This window comes from Microcaecilia unicolor, chromosome 7 (assembly GCF_901765095.1).
Source record: "Microcaecilia unicolor chromosome 7, aMicUni1.1, whole genome shotgun sequence".
NCBI lineage: Eukaryota > Metazoa > Chordata > Amphibia > Gymnophiona > Siphonopidae > Microcaecilia > Microcaecilia unicolor.
In genome coordinates this window covers 138,831,171-138,857,652 of record NC_044037.1, presented here as the reverse complement: position 1 = coordinate 138,857,652, position 26,482 = coordinate 138,831,171, and the positions used below count along the sequence as shown (strand labels likewise).

Genomic DNA, 26,482 nt, shown 5'->3' with positions numbered 1-26,482 from the left:
GGAGAGAGGAGAGTTGCTGGATATGGATGGATGGAGGGAAGGGCAGGTGAGTGGAGAGTTGCTGGACATGGATGGATGGAGAGGAGGGCAGGGGAGAAAGGAGAGTTGCTGGACATGGATGGAAGGAGGGGAGGGCAGGGGAGAGAGGAGCGTTGTAGGACATGGATGGAAGGAAGGAGGACAGGGGAGAGAGGAGAGTTGCAGGACATGGATGGAAGGAAGGAGGACAGGGGAGAGAGGAGAGTTGCTGGACATGGATGGAGGGGAGGGAAGACAGGACACATAGAAGGGAGTGGAGAGAAGAGAAATGCTGGACATGGATGGAGAGGGGAGTGGAAAAATGCTGGACATGGATGGAGGAAGGAGATGCATATGGATGGAGGGGAGGGAAGAGAGAGGAAGGAGATGTATACTGATGGAGATGAGGGAAAAGGAAAAGAGGAGAAAAACTGCACATAGATGGAGAAAATAGGCAGAAGCTGAATCCACTCTATACCTCCTGCAGTCAAGTCTGCAGAGGACCCAGCTTTACTTATGGATGTAAGGCACTCTATACCTCCTGCAGTCAAGTCTGCAGAGGACCCAGCTTTACTTATGGATGTAGCAAGAAATGAAGAAGAAAGGAGGAAAGTAAAGAAATAAATGAAAAGGAAGCCCTGGAAATGGAGTTAAGAGAACAGATAGAGAGCAGCAGAATTAGATACTGGGACCAGCATGATCAGAATAACAAAGTCATCAGACAACAAAGGTAGAAAAAATAATTGTATTTTCATTTTAGTGTTTGGAATATGTCCACTTTGAGAATTTACATCTGCTGTCTTATTTTGCAATGTATAGCAATGTGTTTCTTTCTGTTTTTCTGGTATTGTGCTACATGCAGAGTCTAACTTCTTAATTTTTGAAGAATTTGAAAAGTGGCTGTCTCTGTTCTGCATGTGTGACTGCAAGGCCAAGTGTCTGAATAGGGATCTGTTTGTTTGGTTCTGAGATTTTGATAACAATTCAGGTTTGGCAAGAATGTTCTCCTAATTCCTGGTCTGTATGCTAATTTGGTTTGTGTCATTTTGGGTATACTGGAACTGTAACAGTTTACAGAAATTATTTATAAAACGAAAACAAACAACCCCCCCCCCCCCCAATCTTATTTTTCTTCTATACTGGTGTAATATTTTCAGTGATGCCTGTTTATATGTGCAATGGCTGTTAAAAGGGGTATGGCTACTGTGGGTGTGACTACTGTAGGGGCAGAGCCATAGTGATCCCACCCCTGGATGGGTAGGGGCACCAGAAACCCTAGCACTGGCCCTGCCCTCCGGGGAATTAGGGTAAGGTTTGGAAAGTAAAGCAGCAAAAGAGATGATCTCCTAATGTGGAGAGGCCCCGACGCTGGCAGAAGGCTGGCTATGTGAATCGCCGGTGTCGGAGGGAGAACTTCTCAGGGCTTTAAAAATGAGCGACCACGCGGATAGGAGAGCGGGCGGAAGAGACAGGACTCGGAGTAGGTGCAAGATTCATGCAGCAGGGCAGTGAAAATCACCACGGACGAAACATGTAAGACTTGGGGGGGGGGGGGGGTTGGGGGCGGAGCTGGAGCTGAAAGAAAGCTGCCCAAGAAGGTTTAATAAACAGGAGTGGAACTCAGCCTATCTAGTCTGTTGTAAGCAAGGAAGCCAGTTTGGTTAATCTGTTTCTACTCCCCCGCGCAGTTGTCATTGCTGTTCACTTGAAACAAAGCAAGCAAACTTATGAGCTACCGCATCCAACTTGTAATTTTTTGTTGGTCCATCTGTAACAAGTCTAAAGCAGTTTCAGTTGGATAGGCAGTGCCTTAAAAGCTGGTGGAGAAAAGAAATAACAATCAAATATCTTTAAAACAGCTTCAAAAATTATTATAGTTGGTAGAAACCGCAGTTATAAACTCTATAGGTTGAGCTCATTTTTCTTCACTGTTCACTGATAGGGACACAGGGGCACTACTAGAAAGGGGGTAAGGAGATAGGGACACAGAGAGGGCACTACTCGAATGGGGAGGAGGAGATAGGGACACAAAGAGGCACTACTGGAAGGGGGAATGGGAATATGGGGAGAAGGGTGAGATGGGGAGAAAGAGGTAATGCTGGAAAAAGGGGGAAGATGGGGGACACAGGGCAATGTTAGAAAAAGGGAGAGATGGAGAAACTGGGAGGGCAGATATTGGAAAAGGGGGCGATGAGGAGACCAGGTAGGCTTGTGCTGAAAAAGGGGGGAGATGGGGACACAGAAATGCAGATGCTGAACTTGGGGGTAGGATAGGGACAAGGGACACAGAAGGGAGATACTAGACAGGACAAATAGTGGTGCAGAGGAAAGAAGGATGGTGCACTTGGAGACAGAAGAAATGTCAGATGGGCAAGGTAAGATGCTCCAAAGTTTTTGTATCTGTACTGACAGCATGCTTTACAAAGCACTTGTCAAGATATTTAAATGCTCCATTTATCGATATGTAATTGAGCACTCACCGATTGATTTGACCCCTGAGGAAGGCGTGTTAGCCGAAACACGGACCGTGCTGGGTCTTAATAAAGGTTTTCTTTGGAGCATCTTACCTTGATGTGGTGACTGATTGCTTGATATTAGGTCCTTTCCACCCAATTTTTATTGTGTTCCGTTTCTGTGGAAAGTGTGAACCCCATCTGTTTGTTTGTCAGATGGGCAAGAGACCCTGTAAAGGCAGAAGAAATTGAGAAAAAAGAAAAGAGACAGTGGGACCAAAGCAAATGAGAAATTAAATTGTTCAAACAGTAGAAAAAAAGTATTTTACTTTGAATTTGATTTTTGGAATATGACTATTTAAAAATGCACATCTCCAATGTCTTCAAATTAGCAACCCTGCAGGGATCCAAGTGCACAGATTTTGATGGGTAGAATCAGGGACTGCAAATCCCACATGAATTTGGGATGTCAGTTCACACTTGGAATGGTTGAAAAATCTCCCTTCTGGAGCTCGATCACTTGGCAGCTCTATGCACAGCTATTTCATAGTGGGAACATAAAACGATGTAGAGAAGGGGACAGTGCCAACAGATGTAGAGAAGGAAAGGAAGAAGACAAGAAGTGAGCGAAGAAATGGAAAGGCCAACCTGGAAAAGAATTTGTACAGCTGGCTTGTGGAACATGGGAAAAAAGACTGGGACCAGCCAAATTCCCAGACAACAAAGAAAATTATTTTTATTTAATACTTTGTAAAGACTGAGATGTACCTGCTTTGTAAAAGGTACATTTTTTTCTATTTTTATTTTGCAAAGTACAGGAGAAAATGCATTTCTGTTTCTTTTTTACCAGTATTGCACTGTTTATAGAGTCTGGCTTCCTTGGGCAGAGAAGAGGGGGGGTCTCTATTTCAATTTTTGTTGTTGTTTTTTGTTGTTGCTCTCTATTCTGTATTAGATTGGTAGCATGGAATTTTGTCACAATTTGGGTTTCCTGCCAGGTGCTTGTGACCTGGGTTGGCCACTGTTGGAAACAGGATACTGGACTAGATGGACCATTGGTCTGACCCAGTGTCATGTCTGTGGCCGTGACCACCCTCAGACTTACCTTGTTCCTGGGGGTCAGCTTCCTAGCTGGCTCCTGTTTCTTCTGTCTGTCCTTTCTGAGCTAGCTCTGGCTCTCTGTGCTGGCTGCATCCAGCAGCAGGACACTAATTGCTTCACTATACTGCACCTGTGGGTGTTGCCTGGGTTAGCTCTCTCTCTCTCTGTGGGTGCTGGCTGCTTCCAGCATGACTCTAATTGCTTCACTACACTACACCTGGGTGTGGGAAGCCTCTCTGTGTTTCACTGTGCTTTCTGCCTGCTCTGTGGTTTGTGCCTGAACAACCTCCGTAGTTACTTAGAGATTGCTGCAGCTGCGCCTCTGGTGTTGAAGGGCTTTATTAAGCACTTAGAGACTGCAGCCTTTGCCTTTGCATCGTCTAAGGTCCCTGGTATGTTAGAGTGCTCTGTGCACTGCTACATTGTGAGTTCTAGCTTGGTACTAGTTAACTTGGGCACAGCTTTGCTTGTTAGCCTGTGTACAGCTTTACTAGTTCTCCTGTGTTTGCTTAGTGTGAGTTCCTAGCGTATGACTAGTTAGCTTGGGCACAGCTTTGCTTGTTAGCCTGTGTACAGCTTTACTAGTTCTCCTGTGTTTGCTTAGTGTGAGTTTCTAGTGTATGACTGGTTAGCTTGGGCATAGCTTTCCTGTTAGCTTGTGTACAGCTTACTAGTCTTCTTGTGTTTAGCTTTCTGGTTTTCTCATGTGTGTTTTCTTTTGCTTCTGGAGCTTCAGCCCTAGTTCTGTCTGTTGCCAGTACTCCTTGTTACTGGAGCTCCAGCCATAGTCTTGCTCCTTGACCTGACCACCGCCTGTACCCAGATATTCTCTACTTGCTCCTTGACATGACCATTGCCTGAATCTGTCTACTCTCTGCCCGCTGTCTGACCTGCCTACTGCCTGGACCCGGATATTCTCTGCCTGCGGTCAGTCCTGACTATTGCCAGAACCCGGACATTCCCTGCCTGTCTGCCTTGCTTTTGCCTAGGTGCCTGGGGGCACTTCTGTATCCTGAGTCCTGTTGTTCCTGCCTGCTAGTTCCAGTTCCGATTTTCCTGTAAGCCCTGCCGGCTGCCCGAACCTGAGGGCTCTACCCTCGGGGAACGGTGGCTAAGCGTAGGTGAAGCCTAGGTCCAGTGTGTCCTGTCCAGCAGGTTCCGGTCCCGTGTGTTCCAGTCCAGTGGGCTCCACTCCAGTGTGTTCCACTCCAGCGGGCTCCACTCCAGTGCGCACCCGTCCAGTGCATTCCAGTCCTGTGTATTCCTGTGCAGAACTCCAGTCCGGGGTTCCAGTCCAGCCTTGCCTCATCTCTACCTTGAAGGTGACCTTGCCTGTCACTGCCGCTCCACGGTAGTGGTCCAAGGACTCACGAACCCAATGCTCCCGGGGAAGAAGCCTGACAGAATGCCAAGGTCCTCGAGAACGCGACACCCAGTATGGCTACTCTTATGTTATATAGATGAGGGTCTGTCCATGTTCTGCATGTGTGACTGAGGTGAAGGATTCTGCTAGCATGTAGTGTCTGTGTAACAGTGCAGCTTGTTCCAGTTTCCCAATATTGGTGCTGCAGAGCCCAGTGTAATATATATGGCACTGTCTTTTCATAGGTAGATTAGGGCTGTTATAGAGTGGTGAGTTTTGTGTTCTAGGGCAGTGTTTCTAGAGTACCCCCTTGCCAGTCAGGTTTTCAGGCTAACCAGAATAAATATGCATGACATTGATTTGCATATACTGCCTCCATTACATACAAATCTTTTTCATGTAGATTCATTGTGGATAGTCTGAAAACCTGAATCGCAAGAAGGTGCTCCAGGACCACCTAGGGAAACGCTTCTCTTGGTCCCACTGTAATATTTATAGCACCGTCTTTTCATACGTAGGTTTAAGGCTGTTATGGTGTGGTAAGTTTTCAGTATAGGTTTTGGGTGTCTTTTTGCAGGGGTTTGTGTTATTTCACAAAGTGTCTTGCCCTATTTGAATGTAGGCTGTGGGGCAAGGGCCACCTTTGGTGGCCTTTGTCACCCAAAATAAAAATGCTCGACTAGTGTTTTTCACATCCTGTAGAGTCACCTCGCAAACAAAAGCCCATTTGATTTAAACAAGATGGTCACGATTTGAATATTTTTACTTTGTAGTTAAGCAGACAGGTAACCTGCTCTGGCCAGTCCAGGGACCTTTTCTGTGTCCTGCGTCCTGATGTAACTTACTGTTTCCTTGTAGGCAGGACGCAACAGAGACAGCCTGTGTTAATCCGTGCCTGCTACAGCCCCTGAGCAACAACACAGACACTGTTGTCTAGCTGATACCAACCAGCACCTATTTTATAAAAGTTTGCTCCCCCTGAGATCAAAGCCTGGCTACGCCTCTGTCCCAAAGTTCCCAGAAAGCACCTACAAACCCACCACCAGAATTCTTAGTCAGTCCAGAAAAGCAGAGGCAATAAACTAAAAAAAAAAAAAAGTTTATTGTCATAAAAATATTGAACAGTGAGCTATAAAACAGATGAGGAAAACAGCATACCATAACAGGTAACTGAAATAGGATTAATTATAAAACTATCTAAACATTTTATCACTACCTGAATAGTGCCTGGGAAGTACAGGAAATATAGCTGCTCACAAGTAACAGAATATAACTGATCACAGTGTCTCCATAGAGAAGTCTTTCTCCTTCTACTTCCAAACTGAGACTGACTAATTACCTCACAGTTAGGTGGGAAAATGAAAAAACTGTCACTTCTGGTACAGCTTAAAAAAAAAGACAATCACCATCTGCTGGCCAAAGAGGAGAAACACATATCATCAGCAAAACAACCAGGAGAAATACATGTCATCAGCAAAGCAATACAGTCCATAGGTTCAGAAACCCACTGTTTTGAAATAGTCCATAATACTACTTTTTTCAACATTTTTAATTTATATAAAGCATCTCCAAATTATGATACTCTGAACATATCTTCATTCCACTAAATTGAATCTTTCTGACTTTTCTGCCCAATCCCATCCTTTACTCAAGTTGTTCAAATTTCACTATAATTGTACTCCACCATCAGATTTTCTATTGGTTTATCATATCTTCCCCTCCCACCCCCGACCCCCACTGCCTTTTACCACCTCTTTCAATTGTTAATTTCAGATTTCTGTATCATCTTCTTTCACCCTGTCATTCTTGGCAACTTTAATATTCATGTGGAAGACCCTAATTCTCCTTTCGCACAAGATTTCTATGACCACCTTTCTGATCTTCATCTCACCCAATTTATTACAAAGGCTCATCAGCAAGGTCACTTTCTGGATTTTATACTCATTCTTCTAGTTTCATAATTTACCTTACAGGTCTCGTCTATACTTCAGCTACCATGGTCAGGCCACTTCCTTATCACTTTTTCTTGCACAACCCGATTACCTACTGTCTTGACACCATCTAGTAAGGTACCCTTCAGAGCCCTCAAAGCTCTCACTCTACATTCCTCTTATCTAATTCTAACCTTGATCCAGAGTCCTTTTCTAAACTAATTCTCAAAGATCAAGTACAAGTTTGGAATACACAGCTTTATAATGCGTACAATACCATTGCTCCAATCCAATACTGTCAATCACTCCAGTCTCACAGGCCATACACATCATGGTACACTGCTGAGTTGAAAAAGCACAAATGTCAGCTCCATCAAATAGAAAGTAGATGGTGCCGTCACCCATCCCCCACTCACCTTATAAAGCACTGGAAATTCATATAAATCCACCATCACTGCTGCCAAAAAAGCTTATTACACTGCAATGATTTACCAATGCACCCAATACCTCTACCCTCAATAAAACATTGCAGTCACTCACTACCTATCATACCGCATTCACATCCCCAGGGAACCTACCCTCAGCCCAGCACCTTGCATCTCACTTTGATAATAAAGTAAAAGACCTATGTAAAAATATAAGCTCACCCATCACTTTCCTTGTCCTCTATAAATTCTGCTACAGTGCCTTGTAGCACTTTTTCACAATTCAATCTGCCAACTCTCACTGCACTAGGAAAAACCTTAAAAGCCATCACATCAACCACTGCACCCAATGACCCTGTTCCATCTTCATTACTGAAACGTTCTCTTGATTGTCTACTTCCCTTCATGCATATTATGACAATTCATAGCTTATCCTCAGGCACTGTCCCTGACGTCTGGAAAATGGCCACCTGTCACGGTTGTGCCCAGGTCCCTAACTCGCAGTCACCTCGGTCCCCAGGGTTTAGACCTGGGGAATGCTGCGAATTGATGGTTTACCGGTTCCCGTGTTCCAGAAGATATGCTGGTCCGGTCCGGTCCCGATCTTCCAGCTCTCCAGATTGTTTTGGGAGTTTTTTGGAACCAAGCAGCACCCATACCTGGTGAACTCCCTTGTGACCTGCCTTTATTAACCACCTGGTAAGGTTCCTAGTTGCCTTGCAACAGTGTTCTTCAGAGGTGTTCCTTTGGTGTGAGTTGTTGCAGTGCCTTTGTGCTTTTACTCTTTGGTGACGTTTTCTCTGCTTGGCTACTGGACTGTTCTTCTGCTTGCCGCCTGCCTAGACCCGGATTGTTTCTGGACTATTCGTTTGCCTGCTGTGTCCCTGGAACCTAGCGTGTTTCTAGTGTTTCCTGCTGTCTGTCTGCCTGCTACTGTGTCCTTCAGTCCGGCCTTCCTGTCCTGTCCGGTAAGTCCTGCTGGCTGCCTGCAGCCCGGAGCTTAACTCTGGGTGAAGGGTAGCTAAGTGTAGGTGAAACCTCGCCCCGATCCACTGTGTTCCAGTTCCGGTCTGCCTTGTCTTGTGTTTGGGTGATTCTCCTGTCGCTGCCGCTCCTCGGCAGTGGTCCAAGGGTTCACAAACCTAGCTACCTGCTGTGTATACGTGACACCACCATATGTTCCAAGATCAAAAACCCCTCCGCCCAAGCTACTGATCTAAACAACTATTGCCCCATAGCCAATCTTCCCTTCACAACTAAAATAATTGAATCTGTAGTGCATTCCCAACTAACTGACTTCATTTCCAAAACACATTTTACACCCCAACCAAATAGCTTTTAGACAGCATCACAACACTGAAACCACTCTTTTAGCCAGTGGGACAACCAAGAGGCCAGGTTTCTCAGGGCAAGCACATGGTCCTTTACTGAATGCTGGACCCAGCAGCAGATTGACACCTGGCCAATCAGGTGGCCTGATTTTCAGGGTGCAGCAGAGGCAGCAGGATGGAGTGATGACAAAGAGGACACTGGGAGCCCCACAGGAGAGGAATCTGACACATGATTTGCTCTTGCTAGAGTTGGATCATCACCAGAAGCTGGGGGATGGGGTGGGAGACGTAGATCCTAGAGGAGATGGGGATGGGGAAATAAGGCTATATGCTACCTAATTACCATGGTGGTGTGTGCTGGGGAGGGGTTGTGTGTGGGGGGAAGAGGGGATGCATGGTATATATGGTGGGAGGGGTAGGGGTATATGCATGCAAGGGGAAGTGGGGAGGGTAGTGGTGGTGGATGTTAGAGATGTTGTGCACAAATAAATAGTACACTTACCTTTAATGAAAATTTGTCAGAATGAGTCTTTGTTGCAGACCCCCAACTGGAGGGTCTAGTATGCATTCCCAGGTGGAAGGCTCCCTGGTCAGCTCTGTGGGGCTTCTCTTCCTCTGAGTCTGATGGCTGCTGCTGTGGTTGCTGGCCCTCCTCTAGCAGGGCCTATTTTCTTTGGAGAGCCAGGTTGTGCAGCATGCAGCAGGCCATGAAGATTTTGGCCACCTTTTCAGAGCTGAAGAGGTGCTCCCCTCCAGAACAATCCAGATTTTGGAATCTATTTTTGAGGTGGCCAAAAGTGTGCTCTATGATGGTTCAGGTGTTCTTATGCCTCTTGTTGTACTCCTCAGCCTCATTTTGGGGGTGGACAATGGGAGTCATGAGCCAGGTTCACTGGGGGTAGTCTTTGCCACCTGTGGGGGGAAACATGGGTGTGTATTGGCTGGTATGGTGACCTTTTGTAGGTGGGGTAATGGAGGTTGTGGGGGCATCTAGTATAATGGAGTGTGTTGAAGGTTGTGAGTTGTGGGGGCATTTAGAGTGAGGGAATGTGTTGAAGGTTATGAGGATTGTATTTATGAGGAGGAGTGTAGTTTGGGAATCTCTGTATTGCTTATCTAGGAGCCACCACTGGTGATCTCCCTTCCGTTAAACTTGAGGTAGATTCCTGAATATGGAAGGATGTAGGCATCTCAGGTGGAGCCTGGATAACGGGCATATATATCTATAGTCTCTCCCTGAGCATCACATATGACCTGCATGTTCATAGAGTGAAATAATTTTCCATTTCTATAGGTCTCCTCATGTGCCCAAGGGGAGCCTGAGTGTGACATGTGTGGAGTCGATGATGTCTATGTCTGAGGGGAAGCGGACTGTGGTGTAGAACTGAGCCATGTTGTTCTAGAGTATCTGGGCAGTAGTGGGGAAGTTAACATAGTCAAAGGTGTGGGTGAGTAAGGCATCAAGGAACTGGGCAAGGCAGTTGGAGACGGTGGGCAGGGTTAGGCTGCATTGACTGCTAAAACTGACTGAAAGGTGCCGGTGACCAGAAAGACAAGGCAGGCAGTGACCTTCAGCTGGACTGGCAGGCTTATTCCTGCATGTCCTGAGCTGGAGGAAGAGTTGTAGCTGGTCACAGAGGTGTCAAAGCAGAACCTAGTCAGGCATTCCTCGTCAGTGAGGTCCAGGAAGTGGGTGCGGGCTTGAAGACTCTCTGGTAGGGATATCTGCTCTGAGGCCTCCCCTCCAAACTCTCATCCACCTCCAGCAAGGCATGCACCACCAAAGCATTCATCACATCCATGATTGGCATGCTGGTGTCGCACCACAACAGGTGCAACCCACTGACCCCAGAAATACCACTGTGTATACCTCCACCTACAGTATCTCATGAGACCCTGCACCTGCTCCCTCACCAGTGCACAGTCACAGTACACATAGGAAAATGAGTGACAGAAGACAACAGGTAACGATGTAGAATAGGAGGCATGGGGGTTTGGGAACAATGATGGCTTGGATGAGGGAAGGGGGCAAGATACAGGGGAAGAGATGGGTGTGATTGGGGGGCTAGCAGGTGTGGGCAAGGAGTTGAGGAGTTGAGGAGGTGATCAGGAAAATAAAAGTTTATTCTTCAATGGTAAAACAGGATGCAAAAATGCTGTCCTAATTTCTCCAAGGCCAAGCAGGGTCCTATATTCTCATGTGTGGGTAGACGCCGATCTGTGTCGTCTGGTCCAGCATTTAGGCCCAAGTGAAAAAACAGAGCTTTGTGAAGCATGAGCCGCGCTCCACAAAGCCCTCAGTTTCTTTTTCTTTGCATGAAGAGAAGCTGTGTTCTTTAGTGTCTCTTCACTCATCTGGTTTTTTTGAGCTTTTGAGTGCCTTCGGCCTTTTTCTCGTACCCTCTTTTGCCTTGTTTCTTTTTTAAAAAAAAAGTCCCATAATTTTTTCTTAGTTCTTTATTTTTCGATGTGGGCTGCCTTTAGGCCCTGACTCTGGTCAGGAACCCCCTTTTTCCGGCACTATCGAGCCATTTGATTTGGCCGGTGAGGTCTTCCCATCCATGTCCACGAAGACTCCCAGTAGCTTCAAGCGTTGTACCCGGTGCAACTCAGGAAAAGACACCCATTCTTGGTGTCTGCAGTGTCTTTTTGGAGCCAGGTCCGTTTCCTCGATGTCAGCATCGGCATCGAGTTTGGAGGCGTTGACATTGATGTTGAGTGCCGCACCAGCATTGGGAGTATCAGTAAGCATGACTGCTTCGAGACCTCAGGACACTGGGAGCAGTGAGGCATCGAGTGTGTCTCCACCTATCTCAAGGCCTCCTGCTCTGGAGGCCTATTGGGACCGTCCATCTTCGGACCCGATCCCCAGGTGACGTGAGGATTCGACGTCATCCTCATCGGCACCAAGGAGCATGAGTGATGTGCTTCGAGCAAAGGCCAAGAAGCACCATCACCGGTTGCCCTTCACAGTGTCGGGAGCTCCAGGGTGCCGAGGGATATGGCAGCCGAAAAGCGTCAGTGCCAGGGGGACCACTCTCCCTCCATCCAGGAGGTGCCGATGCAGTTGTCTCCAGGCAGCCGAGATCTTGCTCCCGTATTGGCTCCAGCAGTTCTGCATCCTGTGCCACAGGCAGCTTTTCCCAATGAGCGCATCCGGACCTTGCTCCCTGAGCTGTTGGATGGCCTCTGCAGTGATGTGCTATGGTATCAGGGGTGCTTGCGCCTGCCATACCTCCCGATGCGGCGCCGGTGTCCACTACCACCCAGGGTGGCACCCCTCTGACGTCAGTGGAGGAAGCTTCACTGGAGTCGAGGTGGAAGCCAGTCTCTTGACGCTGCTCTCAGGGACATGGTTCCTCGGCATCGAGGCAGGCTCGGTCTCACTCATGGGATTCAGAGGAGGATCCCAGATACTTTTCCTCTGACGAGTCTTATGGGATCCCTTCTGAGCCCTCCCCACCACCTGAGCGGAGACAATCTCTACCTGAGAGCTTCTCTTTCCCATCTTTTGTGAGGGACATAGCAGATGCTATTCCATTCCCTGTAGAAGTGGAGGATGAGTCCAGGTTCAAGATGCGCGAGGTCCTGGACTATACCTCCGCTCCTCAGGAGGCTGTGATGGCTCCTCTCCATGAGGTACTTAAGGCAGTCCTCAGGAACTGGGCGTCCCCTCTGTAGGTCCTTCTTGTCCCCAAGAAAATCCCAGTACTGGATCCATGGTGAGCCTGGGTTTGTGCGACCTCAGTTGCCTCACGACTCCATGGTGGTGGAATCCTCTCTCAAGAGAGCCAGGAGTACTATGGACTATCACTCAGATCCCTCAGGCATAGAAGCTAGAACCCTGGATTGTTTTGGGAGAAAGATGTACCTGGTCTCTATGCTTATCTCCCACATTCAATCATACCAGCTCTTCACGAGTGTTTACTTGCGGAACTTGGTGACATAGCTGTCTGACTTGGTCGATATGCTCCATCTGGAGCAGGCCAAGTCTTTTCACCAGTTGGTGAAGCAGCAAAAGGTGTGTTGAAAGTTCTTTGCCAGGGGCACTCTGCTCAATGTATAGCAATGCGCAGACTCTCATGGCTACCTATTTCTGACTTGGAACATTCTGTTGAGCAGAGGTTGGTGGATGCCCCTTGCTGGGGGGATAATCTTTTTAGAGAGAAGGTTGAGGAGGTTGCTGATCAAAACAAGAAACATGCTGATTCCATCTCTTCTCTCTCTCTCTCACCAGCCATCTTCTGCACCTACTTCCACATCTAGGAGGTTTTTTCGGCAAGTCAAGGAGCGGCCCCTACTATTATTCTGCCCAGGCTCAGCCCTAGCGCGCTCATTCTCATCAACAGCGTGCACCTAAGGCCCCTGCTTCTCCCTGTTAAAGCAAGGGATAAGTTTTTGGCTCCAGCAGAGCATAGCTGCAGTACAAGTGTCCATCCTAGATGACTTGCTGGTCAGGGGGAGGCTAAAATGTTTTCACCAAAGATGGCCTCGCATAACCTCTGACTGGTGAGTTCTTCAAATAGTCCATCTCAGGTACACCCTCAATTGGCATTCCAAACCTCCAAATTGCTCACCGAGAGCTCATTCATTCAGCTCTCAGCACAGGCAGGTGCTTGCAGAGGAACTCTCCACCCTTCTGAAGGCCCATGCAGTCAAGCCTGTTCCCAGGGCCGCCGACAGACTAGGCCAGGCCCGGAGCTAGGCTGCTCCGCCTCCGCCCCCGTCACTCCCCCTGCTGCTGCTGCCCCCTGTCGCTCCCCCCGCCGCTGCCCCCCCCCCGTCACTCCCCCCCCGCCGCTTCAGTCCGCGGTCTCACCTGCCTGCCTCCGGGCCCCCTGCATTCAAGGTGGCAGTCGCAGATCGCCTCTTTTCGGGCCTTCCCTCCCTGTGTCCCGCCCCGGAAGTTACCCACACATGAGAATACAAAGCCTGCTGTCCTCGGAGAATACCTGCCACAGGTAGGTATCTTCACTTTATCTGCTGAGCTAACCGGCACTGGTCTGAATATTGGCCAGTGCTTGGTTAACTGCACTTACCTAGATATTCAATGCCGGAGCCTGGGCATGGCCCTGCTATTAATATCCAGGCTTAATTCTGCTTGCAGCTGACTTCTGTGTGCTGAATATCTGACCCTATATTGGTATGTGTATATTTTATAAAGAACATGCATACCTTGTAATTCCACTCCAGCTCTGCCCAGACATGAGTTTGGACTGTCTGGGCACAGAATGTATGAAAGTGCAGGTGCTCATATCAGCATACAGAGATGCATTTTGTTTTTAGCTCATCTCTTTCTTAGTTGCTCAAGGTGAATTTTATTCAGGAATAGTGAGTATCTTTCTTTCCCCAGAGGGCTTGCAATCTAAGTTGGTACCTGAGGCAATGGAGAGTTAAATGATTTGCCCACAAGGAGTGGTAGTGGGATTTGATCCTCAATTCCCTGGTTCTCAATCCAGTACTCTAATCATGAGAGTATTCTTCTTCTTCATATGTATATTCACCTACACAATATTATAATAGCAGTTTTTTTACACTTACAAAACAGCTTTACATACATAAAATGTTTTATAAAACTATCCCCTGTAATAGGTGTAAAATAAACATGTTCTTCAACTTTTTAATACATACCCTGTTATATAATTAGCCTCAAAATACATGTTTAGTCTAAAAAAAGCATAATCTTATATTTTCTGTTCTAAATTTTTAACTTTTATTTCTGTGCATTCTTCTGTATACAGGGATCATGCCTGTTTCATTTTCATAACCTCACGTGAGCCAAACCTAAGACGCCAAATGGATCAACATTTGAAAGACTAAAATATGGTAATTATTTTATTTATTCTGCACAGAATTTCCTGTCTAAGCAGTGGTATGGGGAGATTTCCAGGGACACAAAAAACTGGAAGATAATCCTGTGCTTGCTGTTCATCCCCTTAATCAGCTGTGGCTTCATCTCCTTCAGGTAATAATAAACATACAGGCTGATCTTCTGTTTGCATCGTGCAAAGACAGTTTCAGAACCAATAGTCCATGTTGTGCAGTAACAGACTGAAATATATTAAGTGCTGTCAAAACGCAACCCAACCATCTTTAAAAAATTGCAATATTGGATGATGACTGAAGCTCAAGCATACCTGTTGGAAAATAAGAAACATTTTTTCTGTTTTTAAATACCAAGTCAACTATTGCGTCCCTTGTAGGTTTTGTTTGTCTTTCACTAATTATCCAACTTTTCCTCCACTGAAAGGCTATATAATTCACTGGTGTACATAGAACTGTCATCTCCCCTTTCCCATAACTGATTTAACTATGCTTATTTTTGTGATATGCCTCTATTGGCTACTTTATTACTAAAAGAATAGCCATACTGGGTCAGACAATGGTCAATCTTGTCCAGTATCCTGTTTTCCAAACAGTGGTCAAGCCAGGTCATAAGTACCTGGCAGAAACCCAATTAGCAGCAACATTCCATGCTACCAATCCCGGGGCAAGCAGTTGCTTCCCCAAGTGTGTCTCAATAGCAGACTATGGACTTTTCCTCTAGGAACTTGTCCAAACCTTTTTTAAACCCAGATATGCTAACCGCTATTACCATATCCTCTGGCAAAGAGGATGTGTTGAGAGAAAAAATATTTCCTCCGGTTTGTTTGAAAAGTATTTCCATGTAACTTCCTCGAGTGTCTCCTAGTCTTTGTACTTTTGGAACGAGTAAAAAATCGATTTACTTCTACTCATTCTACACCACTCAGGATTTTGTAGACCGCAATCATATCTCCCCTCATCCGTCTCTTTTCCAAGCTGAAGAGCCCTAACCTCTTTAGCCTTTCCTCATACGAGAGGCGTTCCTCTCATATGAGTACATTGGATGGACTATAAATGTTTAATTGAAGTGAAATATTTGTTACCTAAAGTGCTACTTCTTGCATTTTGTTATTTACACTATTATTCTTAACAGACTGTGAGGTCTATGCTTTTTTCTTGTTCAAAAATGTATTCAGTTTTTCATGGAGAAAATATAAATACACAATTACAACTCAAACAATACAGCAAAATCTCTTAAACAGCAAATGAATACCCATTTTGACAATGAATGAAACAATGGTTTTTGGCACTGCTAGTGAATTATAGACACTAGAAAGGCAAGAAGTTGGTCTCTATAGGGTCCTTTTACAAAATGGTTTTACAAGGTAAAATTATGTATAATCATACCTGATAATTTTCTTTCCATTAATCATAGCTGATCAATCCATAGACTGGTGGGTTGTGTCCATCTACCAGCAGGTGGAGATAGAGAGCAAACTTTTGCCTCCCTATATGTGGTCATGTGCTGCCGGAAACTCCTCAGTATGTCGATATCAAAGCTCCATCCGCAGGACTCAGCACTTAGAGAATTACACCCACGAAGGGACACTCTGCCCAGCTCACCACCGCCGAAACGGGGGAGGGGAATTAACCCAGCTCATCCCCACACAAGTGGGGGAGGGGAATCCGTCCAGCTCATCCCCGCGGAGCGGGGGAGGGACACCACACCCGCCGATGCGGGGGGATCTGGCTTATCCTGCAACCGCAACCGCGGGAGGAGCTGACTGACCCTAACACCGCCGAAGCGGGAGGGGTACAAAGCTGCCCTACAGCCGCACGAAGCGGGAGGGAGTGCCGGCAGAATTTAAGTCTCAATCCAGCCCCGTAAAACGGAGGGGAGAGGAATGCAGCAGCTCACTGTAACACAAACTCGTCTTAACTCTTGAAGAATCCAAGTGAAAAAACTTGAACACGAAGTCTTTCTGAAGTAACTGAAGACTAAACTTGAACCTGAAATGCAACCAGAATAAAAACAGTACAGATATCAGGGAGGGGCTATGGATTGATCAGCTATGATTAATGGAAAGAAAATTATCAGGTATGATTATACATAATTTTACCTTCCATATCATCAAGCTGATCAATCCATAGACTGGTGGGATGTACCGGAGCAGTACTCACCCAGGGCGGGACATTGAAATCCCTGACCTCAACACTGAAGCTCCAAACCGGGCCTCCGCCCGTGCAGCCACAGTCAAACGGTAATGCTTGGAGAATGTATGAGCCGAAGCCCAAGTTGCCGCCTTGCATATCTCTTCCAAGGAGACGGATCCGGCCTCTGCCATCGAGGCCGCCTGAGCTCTCGTGGAGTGAGCCTTCAGCTGGATAGGCGGCACCTTCCCCGCGGCCACATAAGCCGCTGCAATGGCTTCCTTGACCCATCTTGCCACTGTAGGCTTAGCAGCCTGCAGACCCTTACGAGGACCTGCAAACAGGACAAACAGATGATCCGATTTCCGGAAATCATTGGTCACTTCCAAGTATCTGATGATGACTCGTCTCACATCCAGATATTTAAGAGCAGAGTACTCCTCTGGGTAGTCCTCCCTACGAAAGGAAGGGAGACAGAGCTGCTGATTCACATGGAAGCGAGAAACAATCTTGGGCAGGAAGGAAGGCACTGTGCGAATAGACACTCCTGCCTCAGTGAACTGCAGAAAAGGCTCTCGACATGAGAGCGCCTGGAGCTCGGAAACTCTTCTGGCTGAAGTGATAGCCACCAAAAAGACTGCTTTCAACGTCAGGTCTTTCAGAGATGCCCTCGACAAGGGTTCAAAAGGCGGCTTCTGCAATGCTCTTAGTACCAGGTTGAGATTCCACGCAGGCACCACTGAGTGCAGAGGAGGGCGCAGGTGATTAACTCCCTTGAGAAAGCGCACCACATCTGGCTGCGAAGCCAGGGAAGCACCCTTCAGGCGGCCCCTGAAGCAAGCCAGAGCCGCTACCTGGACTCTAAGGGAACTGAGCGACAGGCCTTTCTCCAGACCTTCTTGCAGGAACGCCAACACTGAAGAAATTGGAGCAGTGAAGGGAGAAAGTGAGCCTGCTTCACACCACGCTGCAAAGATACGCCAAACCCTGGCGTAAGCAGTGGAAGTAGAGCGCTTCCTCGCTCTCAGCATAGTGGCGATGACCTTGTCTGAGAAGCCCTTCTTCCTCAGACGCTGCCGCTCAATAGCCAGGCCGTAAGACCAAAGGGGGAGGGATCCTCCATCACCACGGGACCCTGATGTAACAGGCCCTGCTCCACTGACAGCCGCAGAGGATCGTCGACTGAGAGCCTGATCAAGTCCGCATACCAGGGACGCCTGGGCCAATCCGGACCCACCAGGATTACCCTGCCGGGATGCTTTGCCACCCGGTCTAGCACCCTGCCCAACATGGGCCAGGGCGGGAACACATAGAGAAGCTCTTGTGTCGGCCACTGTTGGAGAAGAGCATCTACTCCCAGGGATCGAGGGTCCCGTCCTCTGCTGAAAAAGCGCGGCACTTGGCAATTGGCCGATGACGCCATCAGATCTAGGCTCGGCTGGCCCCAGCGCTTCGTGATGTCCAAGAACGCCTGAGCAGATAGCTGCCACTCTCCGGGCTCCAAGGTATGGCGACTGAGAAAGTCCGCCTTGACATTCATGACTCCGGCAATGTGGGCTGCTGAAAGCTGCTCCAGGTTCACTTCCGCCCACTGGCAAAGATTCATAGCCTCCTTGGCTAGAGGGGCGCTCTTGGTACCTCCCTGGCGGTTGACATAGGCCACAGCCGTGGCATTGTCCGACAGGACCCGTACAGGCTTCAACACCAGTACCGGGATGAACTCCAAAAGCGCCAACCGAATGGCTCTGAGTTCCAGGAGGTTGATAGACCACTTTGCCTCTGCAGGAGACCAGAGCCCCTGCGCTGTCCTTCCCAAGCAGTGGGCTCCCCAGCCCGACAACGAGGCGTCCGTCGTGACGACAATCCACTCTGGGGTCACCAGAGGCATTCCCGCAGACAACTTGTCCGTCTGCATCCACCAGCTCAGCGTCTTGCGCACTGCTGGGTCCAAGGGAAGGCGCACAGCATAATCCTCCGACATCGGAGTCCAGCGCTGCAGCAAAGAGAGTTGAAGCGGTCTCATATGAGCCCTGGCCCAGGGCACAACTTCCATCGTGGCCGTCATAGAGCCCAACAGCTGCACATAGTCCCAAGCCCGAAGGGGAGAGGCTACTAGGAACTGGTCCACCTGAGCCTGAAGTTTGACAATCCGATTGTCTGGCAGGAACACTCTGCCCACTTGGGTGTCGAATCGAACTCCCAGGTACTCCAGGGACTGAGTCGGGCGCAGCTGGCTCTTCTCCCAGTTGATGATCCATCCCAGGGAGCTCAAAAGAGCAACTACCCGGTCCACAGCTTTGCCGCACTCTGCATAAGAGGGGGCTCGGATCAACCAGTCGTCCAGATAAGGATGGACTTGTACCCCTTCCTTTCGTAGGAAGGCCGTGATGACCACCATTACTTTGGAAAAGGTCCGCGGAGCAGTAGCCAACCCGAAAGGGAGGGCTCTGAACTGGAAGTGTCGTCCCAGGACTGCAAAACGCAGAAAGCGTTGATGAGGAGGCCAGATGGGAATATGCAAGTACGCTTCCTTGATGTCCAAGGATGCCAGGAACTCTCCTGCCTTCACTGCCGCTATAACAGAGCGGAGAGTCTCCATGCGAAAGTGCCGCACTTTCAAGGCCCGATTGACCCCTTTGAGGTCGAGGATAGGCCGGACAGAACCTCCTTTCTTTGGTACCACAAAGTAAATGGAGTAACGTCCCTTGCCAAGCTGACTTTCTGGCACCGGAACGACCGCGCCCAGGCGGATCAGATTGTCCAAGGTCTGCTGCACTGCCACAGCTTTGACCGGAGACTTGCAGGGAGAGAGTACAAACCCGTCTTTTAAGGGTCGGCAGAACTCTAGTTTGTAGCCGTCTCTGATGACTTCCAGCACCCACGCGTCTGAAGTTATTGTGGTCCACTCGCCCAGAAACGAGGACAGCCGTCCTCCAATCTGCACTGGGGCGTGGACCAAGACCCCGTCATTGGGTACGAGACCCTGGGGGAGGACCGGAGGGAGCACCTCCGGGACGGCGGTCTCTGCGAAAGGAATGCTGCTTGGGGGAGAAATTCCTCTTGAAGGAAGAGGGGGCAGAGCCCGACTTGCCCGGGCGGTACCGACGGGCTTCCTGCAACCGTCCTCTGGAGGTACCGGGACGAGTACTAGCCCGAGCCCTGACCTCTGGTAATTTCTTGCCCTTAGACGTGCCGAGATCGGTCACGATTTTGTCCAGCTCGACCCCAAAGAGCAGCTTGCCTTTAAAAGGCAACCTAGCCAGGCGGGATTTAGAGGCGTGGTCAGCAGACCAATGTTTCAGCCAAAGCCACCGCCGCGCAGAGATTGTCTGAGCCATGCCTTTCGCTGAGGCCCTCAAGACATCATACAGCAAGTCTGCCAAATAGGCTAAGCCCGATTCCAGGGCCGGCCAATCAGCCCTCAAGGAATGATCCGAGGGGGAAGCCCGCTGCACCATAGTCAGGCACGCCCTGGCCACATAGGAGCCGCAAACTGAGGCCTGCAAACTTAAAGCAGCCGCCTCAAAGGACGACCTTAAGGCCGCCTCCAATCTTCTGTCTTGGGCGTCCTTTAGGGCCGTGCCACCTTCCACCGGCAACGCCGTTTTCTTAGTCACCGCAGTGATTAAAGAATCCACGGTAGGCCACAGATAGGCCTCACGTTCACTCACAGCCAAAGGATAGAGGTGGGACATAGCCCTAGCCACTTTAAGGCTCGCTTCTGGGACATCCCATTGAGCCGAAATTAAGGTGTGCATGGCATCATGCACGTGGAAGGTTCTAGGCGGGCGCTTCGTCCCCAGCATAATGGCAGAGCCAACAGGGGCTGAGGGAGAGACATCCTCCGGAGAGGAAATCTTCAAAGTGTCCATGGCCTGTAACAACAGGTTGGGCAAATCCTCTGGGCTAAAAAGCCGCGCTGCAGAGGGGTCATCCGCTCCATCCGAGCGGGGATCCGCCTCCTCCAAGGAATCCGCAAAGGACCGTTGGGAGACCTCAGACACGCTGCCCTCATCTACATCGGAGGAGACAAATTCCTCCAAGGCCTGGGAATCAACCCGAGGGCGTTTACCTCTGGGAACCTCAACCTCTTTACCAGACGAGGGAGCAGGGGCAGCGTTGTGCATGAGGAAGGCCTGATGCAGCAGCAAAACAAACTCGGGGGAGAAACCCCCCAGACTGTGCACTTCTGCAGTCTGGGCAACAGCCCTAGACGCACCCTCAACCGGCGCTCGCAATAGCGGGGGAGAGACATGCTGCGCATCCAAAATGGCGTCCGGCGCGAAACTCCGCGAAGGAGCCGCGCGGGAAGAACGGCTCTTAACTTTAGCCGCTTCTGTGCCGTCGCCCAAATTAAGGGCGTTCATGGCATTAATGTCTCCAACCTCAAGGGCGGCCCAAGAAGAAGCCGTCCGAGCCGCGTGGCCGGCCAAGATGGCGGAGGCGAGGAGCGGGGGATGGGCGTTTATGGCGGGAAAAACCGCCACGCCGGAGGAAGGACCGGGACATTCATCGGTCATGAAACTGTCACCCAACAAGGGCGAATCAGGCTTGAAGACCCCCGCATCCCCTCTAGAAGCGCTCAAGCGACCCGGGGAGCGACCCTTTGCGCCCTCGCCCTCCGACGCCATATGCCACGAGGAGAAGAATCGGGGAACCCCCTGCCCGCTATAAAAAGGTAAAAATTACCTGCTGTCCGCTCCGAGTTGTAACGACCTGGTGTCCCAGTGAGTAGCTGCAATAGACGCTTAAATAAACGTCGAAATAAACGCCTTTAAGGACGTTCAAAAATTTTTTTTTTTTTTTTTTTTTTAACGGAGCCAGCGGGAGGGGGGAGAAAAGGAGGGACCTGGCACCACCAGGTTTGCACTTGCTCAAAAGAGCACTCAACCCCAGGCACTCAACAAAACCTAAAAATTAGGCTTGGAGGCCTAGCCAGAGCTGCTGCTGTGTGTGACCACCACCTGCTGAGATAGAGAACATACTGAGGAGTTTCCGGCAGCACATGACCACATATAGGGAGGCAAAAGTTTGCTCTCTATCTCCACCTGCTGGTAGATGGACACAACCCACCAGTCTATGGATTGATCAGCTTGATGATATGGAACGCAGATTTACCACACTAATCTGGAGCTACTGCCAGCCAAATGCTGGCACCAGTGCCAGTAGTTCCAGCCCCAGTGTGCATCATTTCCATGCTAGGGAAAATAGGGCTGTATTTTTTTAGCGTGGCGCTAACCTGGTGGTAATCGGGCAGCACCACATGCTACCTGGTTACTACCGGGTTAGCGCAGGAGCCCTTACCACCACTTCAGTGGGTGGCAGTAAGTGCTTCCCCTCACATGGCCACGTGATAAGAGCAATCTTACCACATTGCCATGGTTATTTTCATCCTTTTTTGCCCACTGTGGTAAAATGGGCCTCAGCGCATGGCAAACTGGTCTCCACCGCTAGTTAGTTTAAATGTAGATCACATACTTAAGTTCACCTCTGAATTAGTGTTTAGCACTTACTGGAGCAGTGTGAGTCTACACAATGTCTACAGGACCGTTATAATCTTGAAATCTGAAGTCCCTGATAGGCCACAACTGCAAACAGTGAGGTCCAGAGGCTGGTAGACATTATGGTAACCTTACATCTCTCAATGGCCTGAATAGAGGATATACCACAAATAGCTTCAATGGCATCCATTAGAAAAGGTACCGGATATGGCTGTGGGTTATCGGGGTGATATGCCACATACTCAAGTGTATTAACCTTGGTATGAACCTTATCCCAAGATCCCATATTAATCATCTGCTTCAGCTGGTCAACCTTATCAGGTGAAATAAAAGGCAAGCTTAACACAAATGCAAGTTCAAATATTTCTACATTAACATGTGAGGGGACTGCCATTTTCAAATTAAAGACCAGCTGCATTAGGACCTGTTCCAGCTGGCTGAGAGTATTCTGAGAGCATGTTAGAGGACAGTCTGTCAGCATAGGCCCAACTGTTTGGGGAGGCTAAAGGGGGTGGGGTTAGGGGTGGGGCCAGGGGTGGAGCTTCAATCCATAAATGTCTGATAACACACACTGAAAAAATAAATAAATAAAAATAAAAGTCACAATTAATACCTTTTATTAAATTTAGATATTAGCTATGTATCATATGTCAAAGAATAAAGTGGTTGCTCAAAGCACATACTAACCACAATCACTCAACTGCAAAACACTATGCACAACTTTGTGCAAATACACACTCAGAACCTTACTGTACCATAAATATTACACTGGGCAGAACCTAATACACCAATATACCACCCATACGGAAAATGCAGACCGTCAACAATATGAAACAAGGGATCATATCATCACAATTCTCATGTAGAGCCACAAAACACCCTAATTCATGTTTAATGTGGGATAAAATGCCATAAATAAGTAAATAAATATAAACTTTTAAAGTTGAGTACCTGATTCTCAAAGTGGACATATTCCAAACACTATAATGAAAATAAAATGATCTTTTCTACCTTTGTTGTCTGGTGACTTTGTTTTTCTGATGCTGTCCCAGTATCCGATTCTGCTGTTATCTGTCCTCTTAACTCCGTTTCCAGGGCTTCCTTTCCATTTATTTCTTTTACTTTCCACCTTTCTTCTTCATTTCTGGTCCTCAGCTTCTGCCTATTTTCTTCATCCATGTGCAGTTTTTCTCCTCTCTTCCTTTTCCCTCACCTCATCTCCTTCCTCACTTTTCCCTCCCCTCCATCCATGTCCAGCATTTCTTCTCTCTCCCCTCCTCTCCCCCTGCCCTGCATGCACCCATGCCCAGCGACCCTCCTCTCCCCTGCCCTCCATCCACCCATGTCCAGTGACCCTCTTCTCCCCTGCCCTGCACGCACCCATGCCCGGTGACCCTTCTTCCCCTGCCCTACATCCACCCACCCATGTCCAGCAGTGACCCTCCTCTCCCCTGCCCTGCATGCACCCATACCATACCCAGCATGACCCTTGGTTCTCTCCACTCCATCCACCCATGCCCAGCGACTCCCTTCTCTCCCCTGCCACCCCCTCCCGAGTGGTTCCGATAATTCTCCTTCCTCCCTCCAGATCCTGACTTCGAATTCTTCGGGGCAGGCAGTTTTGCCTGCCCGCTGCGAGCGCTGACTCTCCCCCACTGGTGCTGCCGGCGTTCGCGCATCAAAATGGCAGCCGAGACTTACAGAAGTCTCGCGAGGCCTCTGGAAGTCTCGGCGGCCATTTTTAAAGTGCGAACGCTGGCAGTGCCAGCGGGGGGAGTCAGCACTGGCAGCAGGGTGGGCAGGCAAGACTGCATGCCTCGAAGAATTCGACGAGTCAGGTTGGTGACCGGATCCAGAGGGAAGGGGGGAGGAGGAGAACTGGCTCGGTGCAAGCCTGCTCCAGCACACCACCGTCGCCTTGGCTGGGGAGGCTTAGCCTCCCCAAGCCTCCTATACCGGGCGCCTATGTCTGTCAGTAACAGTAAAATGTTTCAGAATCATATGCTGATCTAATAGTATATGCACATTTTGTGTAACCTTCTGGGATGTCTCGCGTACCACAGCTAATTTCAGACCCGGTCTTGCTAGCTTAGGCTTTACTACCTCAGACACACAAATGACAAACAGAAATAAAGCTTTTAACATTCCCATGCCCATCAGGCTTATTTTCGAAAGTGATTGCTGGCCATTTCCCGACATAAATCGGGAGATGGCCGGCGATTTCTTAAAAGCGGTGAAAACGGTGTAATCGAAAGTTGCTTTTTTGACAGCATCGCTGCTTTCCCGTCGCCTCACCGGCGAAAGTTCAAGGGGGCATGTCGGCGGCTTAGCGAAGGCGGGACATGGGTGGGCATGGGCGTGGCTACCAGATGGCCGGCTTTCGCGGATAATGGAACAAAAAAAAGCAGCGTTAAGCAGTATTTCGCCGGGTTTACTTGGTCCTTTTATTTTCACGACCAAGCCTCAAAAAGGTGCCCCAACTCACCAGATGACCACCGGACAGAATCGGGGATGACCTCCCCATACTCCCCCAGTGGTCACCAACCCCCTCCCATACTAAAAAACACAATTATAAACATATTTTGCCAGCCTGTATGCCAGCCTCAAATGCCGTACCCACCTCCATGACAGCAGAATGTGTTAGATACTCTCACAGCCTTTCCCTGGGTCAGATGTGGCTCTCGGGTGAGTGTGACACCTTTTCTGTTAGGTGCACTGCAGAGTCACATCAGCAATGCATTGTGGTGGGTGTAGGGTAGTGAGCTGTACTCCCATGGTGCTTTTCCCCCTGCTAACTGGGTCAGAGTGTGCCCTGTTTTGTTTCCAGTAGTCCATGAGGTAGTGGCCATTTTTGTAAGCCAGGTTTTGATCCCTTTCATGTGTTACCCACGTTAGAGACCTTAGTTATTACCTTGAATGTTGCTGAAAGAGGGCATTGTACACCATTCTGCCAGCTCTGACCTGCTGCTAATCTCAGTACCAGGGAGACTCTTTGCCAGTGGGGCACAACCTCTGATCTGCAGTTAACTGTGAGTAAACGTGCTTATTCAAATAAAGGACTTTTTCAAAGAGATTAGTCTTCAGGTGTCAACTGGTGTGCCAAGGTTATACAGCAGCAACAAGTCCTAGAGGCCTGCGTGTATGCAGGTCCCTGGAGCATTTTTAGTGGGTACCGCAGTGCACTTAAGGCAGGCGGACCCATGCCCATCCCCCCCCCCCACCTGTAACAATTGTGCTGGTAATGGGAGCCCTCCAAAACCCACAGTACCCACATGTAGTTGCCCCCTTCACCCCTAAGAGCTACAGTAGTGTTTTACATTTGTGGGTAGTGGGTTTTGGGGGGGGTTGGGGGGCTCAGCACCCAAAGTAAGGGAGCTGTGCATGTGGGAGCTTTTTCTGAAGTCCACCGCACTGACCCCTAGGGTGCTCAGTTGGTGTCCTGGCATGTCAGGGGGGCCAGTGCACTACAAATGCTGGCTCCTCCCATGACCAAATGCCTTGCATTTCGCCGGGTTTGAGATGGCCGGCAGTTTTTTCCATTATTGCTGAAAAACAAAACCGGCGATCTCAACCCCGGCGAACTCTGGCATTTGGCCGGGCTAAACCGTATTATCGGAAAAAAAAGATGGCCAGCCATCTTTTTCGAAAATATGGTTCCGGCCAGCTGTTGCGCCACCGCCAAAATAGATCACCGGCGATCTATTTCGCCAGCGACATTCGATTATGCCCCTCCACGTGAGTCCAGGTTGTAGTGCTTGGTGCAAGTCTTCTGATCTCACCCCCTTTGTGTATAATGGTTGGTCTGTCCTTTTTTCTGGCTAAGCTAAAACCGGAATCTGGACCTTTGCATGTCTGCAACCTTACATCAGTACCTCTGGTTTCTTTTTCTAACCTTTCTCTGCCTGCCCTTTCTAACCTGACCATCTGAGGAACATTTAAGATGACTGGTGTGTCTTGTACTTTTACCTTAGAAGAAAGTGATAAAGGATTATGATACAACACATTCTGCTTTAGAGATCCTTGGCTACTTACAATAGACAGAGTCTCATCATTACCTGAAAGGATAGCATGAGAATTTATCTATGAAATAGAAACAGATTTTAACAGAAGAGATTAGTTAGTACAATACAATGCTGATTATCTGAATGCCGATCATCCAGATGTCCAATTATCCAGACCCATTATCCGCCCAACAGTACAGTACTTTCCCAGCCAATCCTCACAGTCTGTGTAGTCTGCTGCAGGAAATTATGTCAACGGGAGTGAGGTTGTAGCAGAGAAAAGCCCTGTCCTTTCCTTTTCAGGCCCTTTCCTTTTCCTCCTGACTCATACACAGCAGAAATAAGCTTGCAGGGATGCAGCAGAGAAAAACCTTGCACTTTCAGCTTGCAGGAATGCGGCAG

The 26,482-nt window shown here is 48.7% G+C and overlaps 1 protein-coding gene across 1 annotated transcript in view; it reads left to right on the top strand.

The window, feature by feature from the left end:
• TRPM8 (transient receptor potential cation channel subfamily M member 8) overlaps positions 1-26,482 on the top strand; it is a 1,843,971-nt gene that overhangs the window by 1,198,064 nt on the left and 619,425 nt on the right. The window contains 1 exon segment of the mRNA XM_030210821.1: positions 14,475-14,587. Coding sequence (XP_030066681.1) covers positions 14,475-14,587 — 113 coding nt within the window.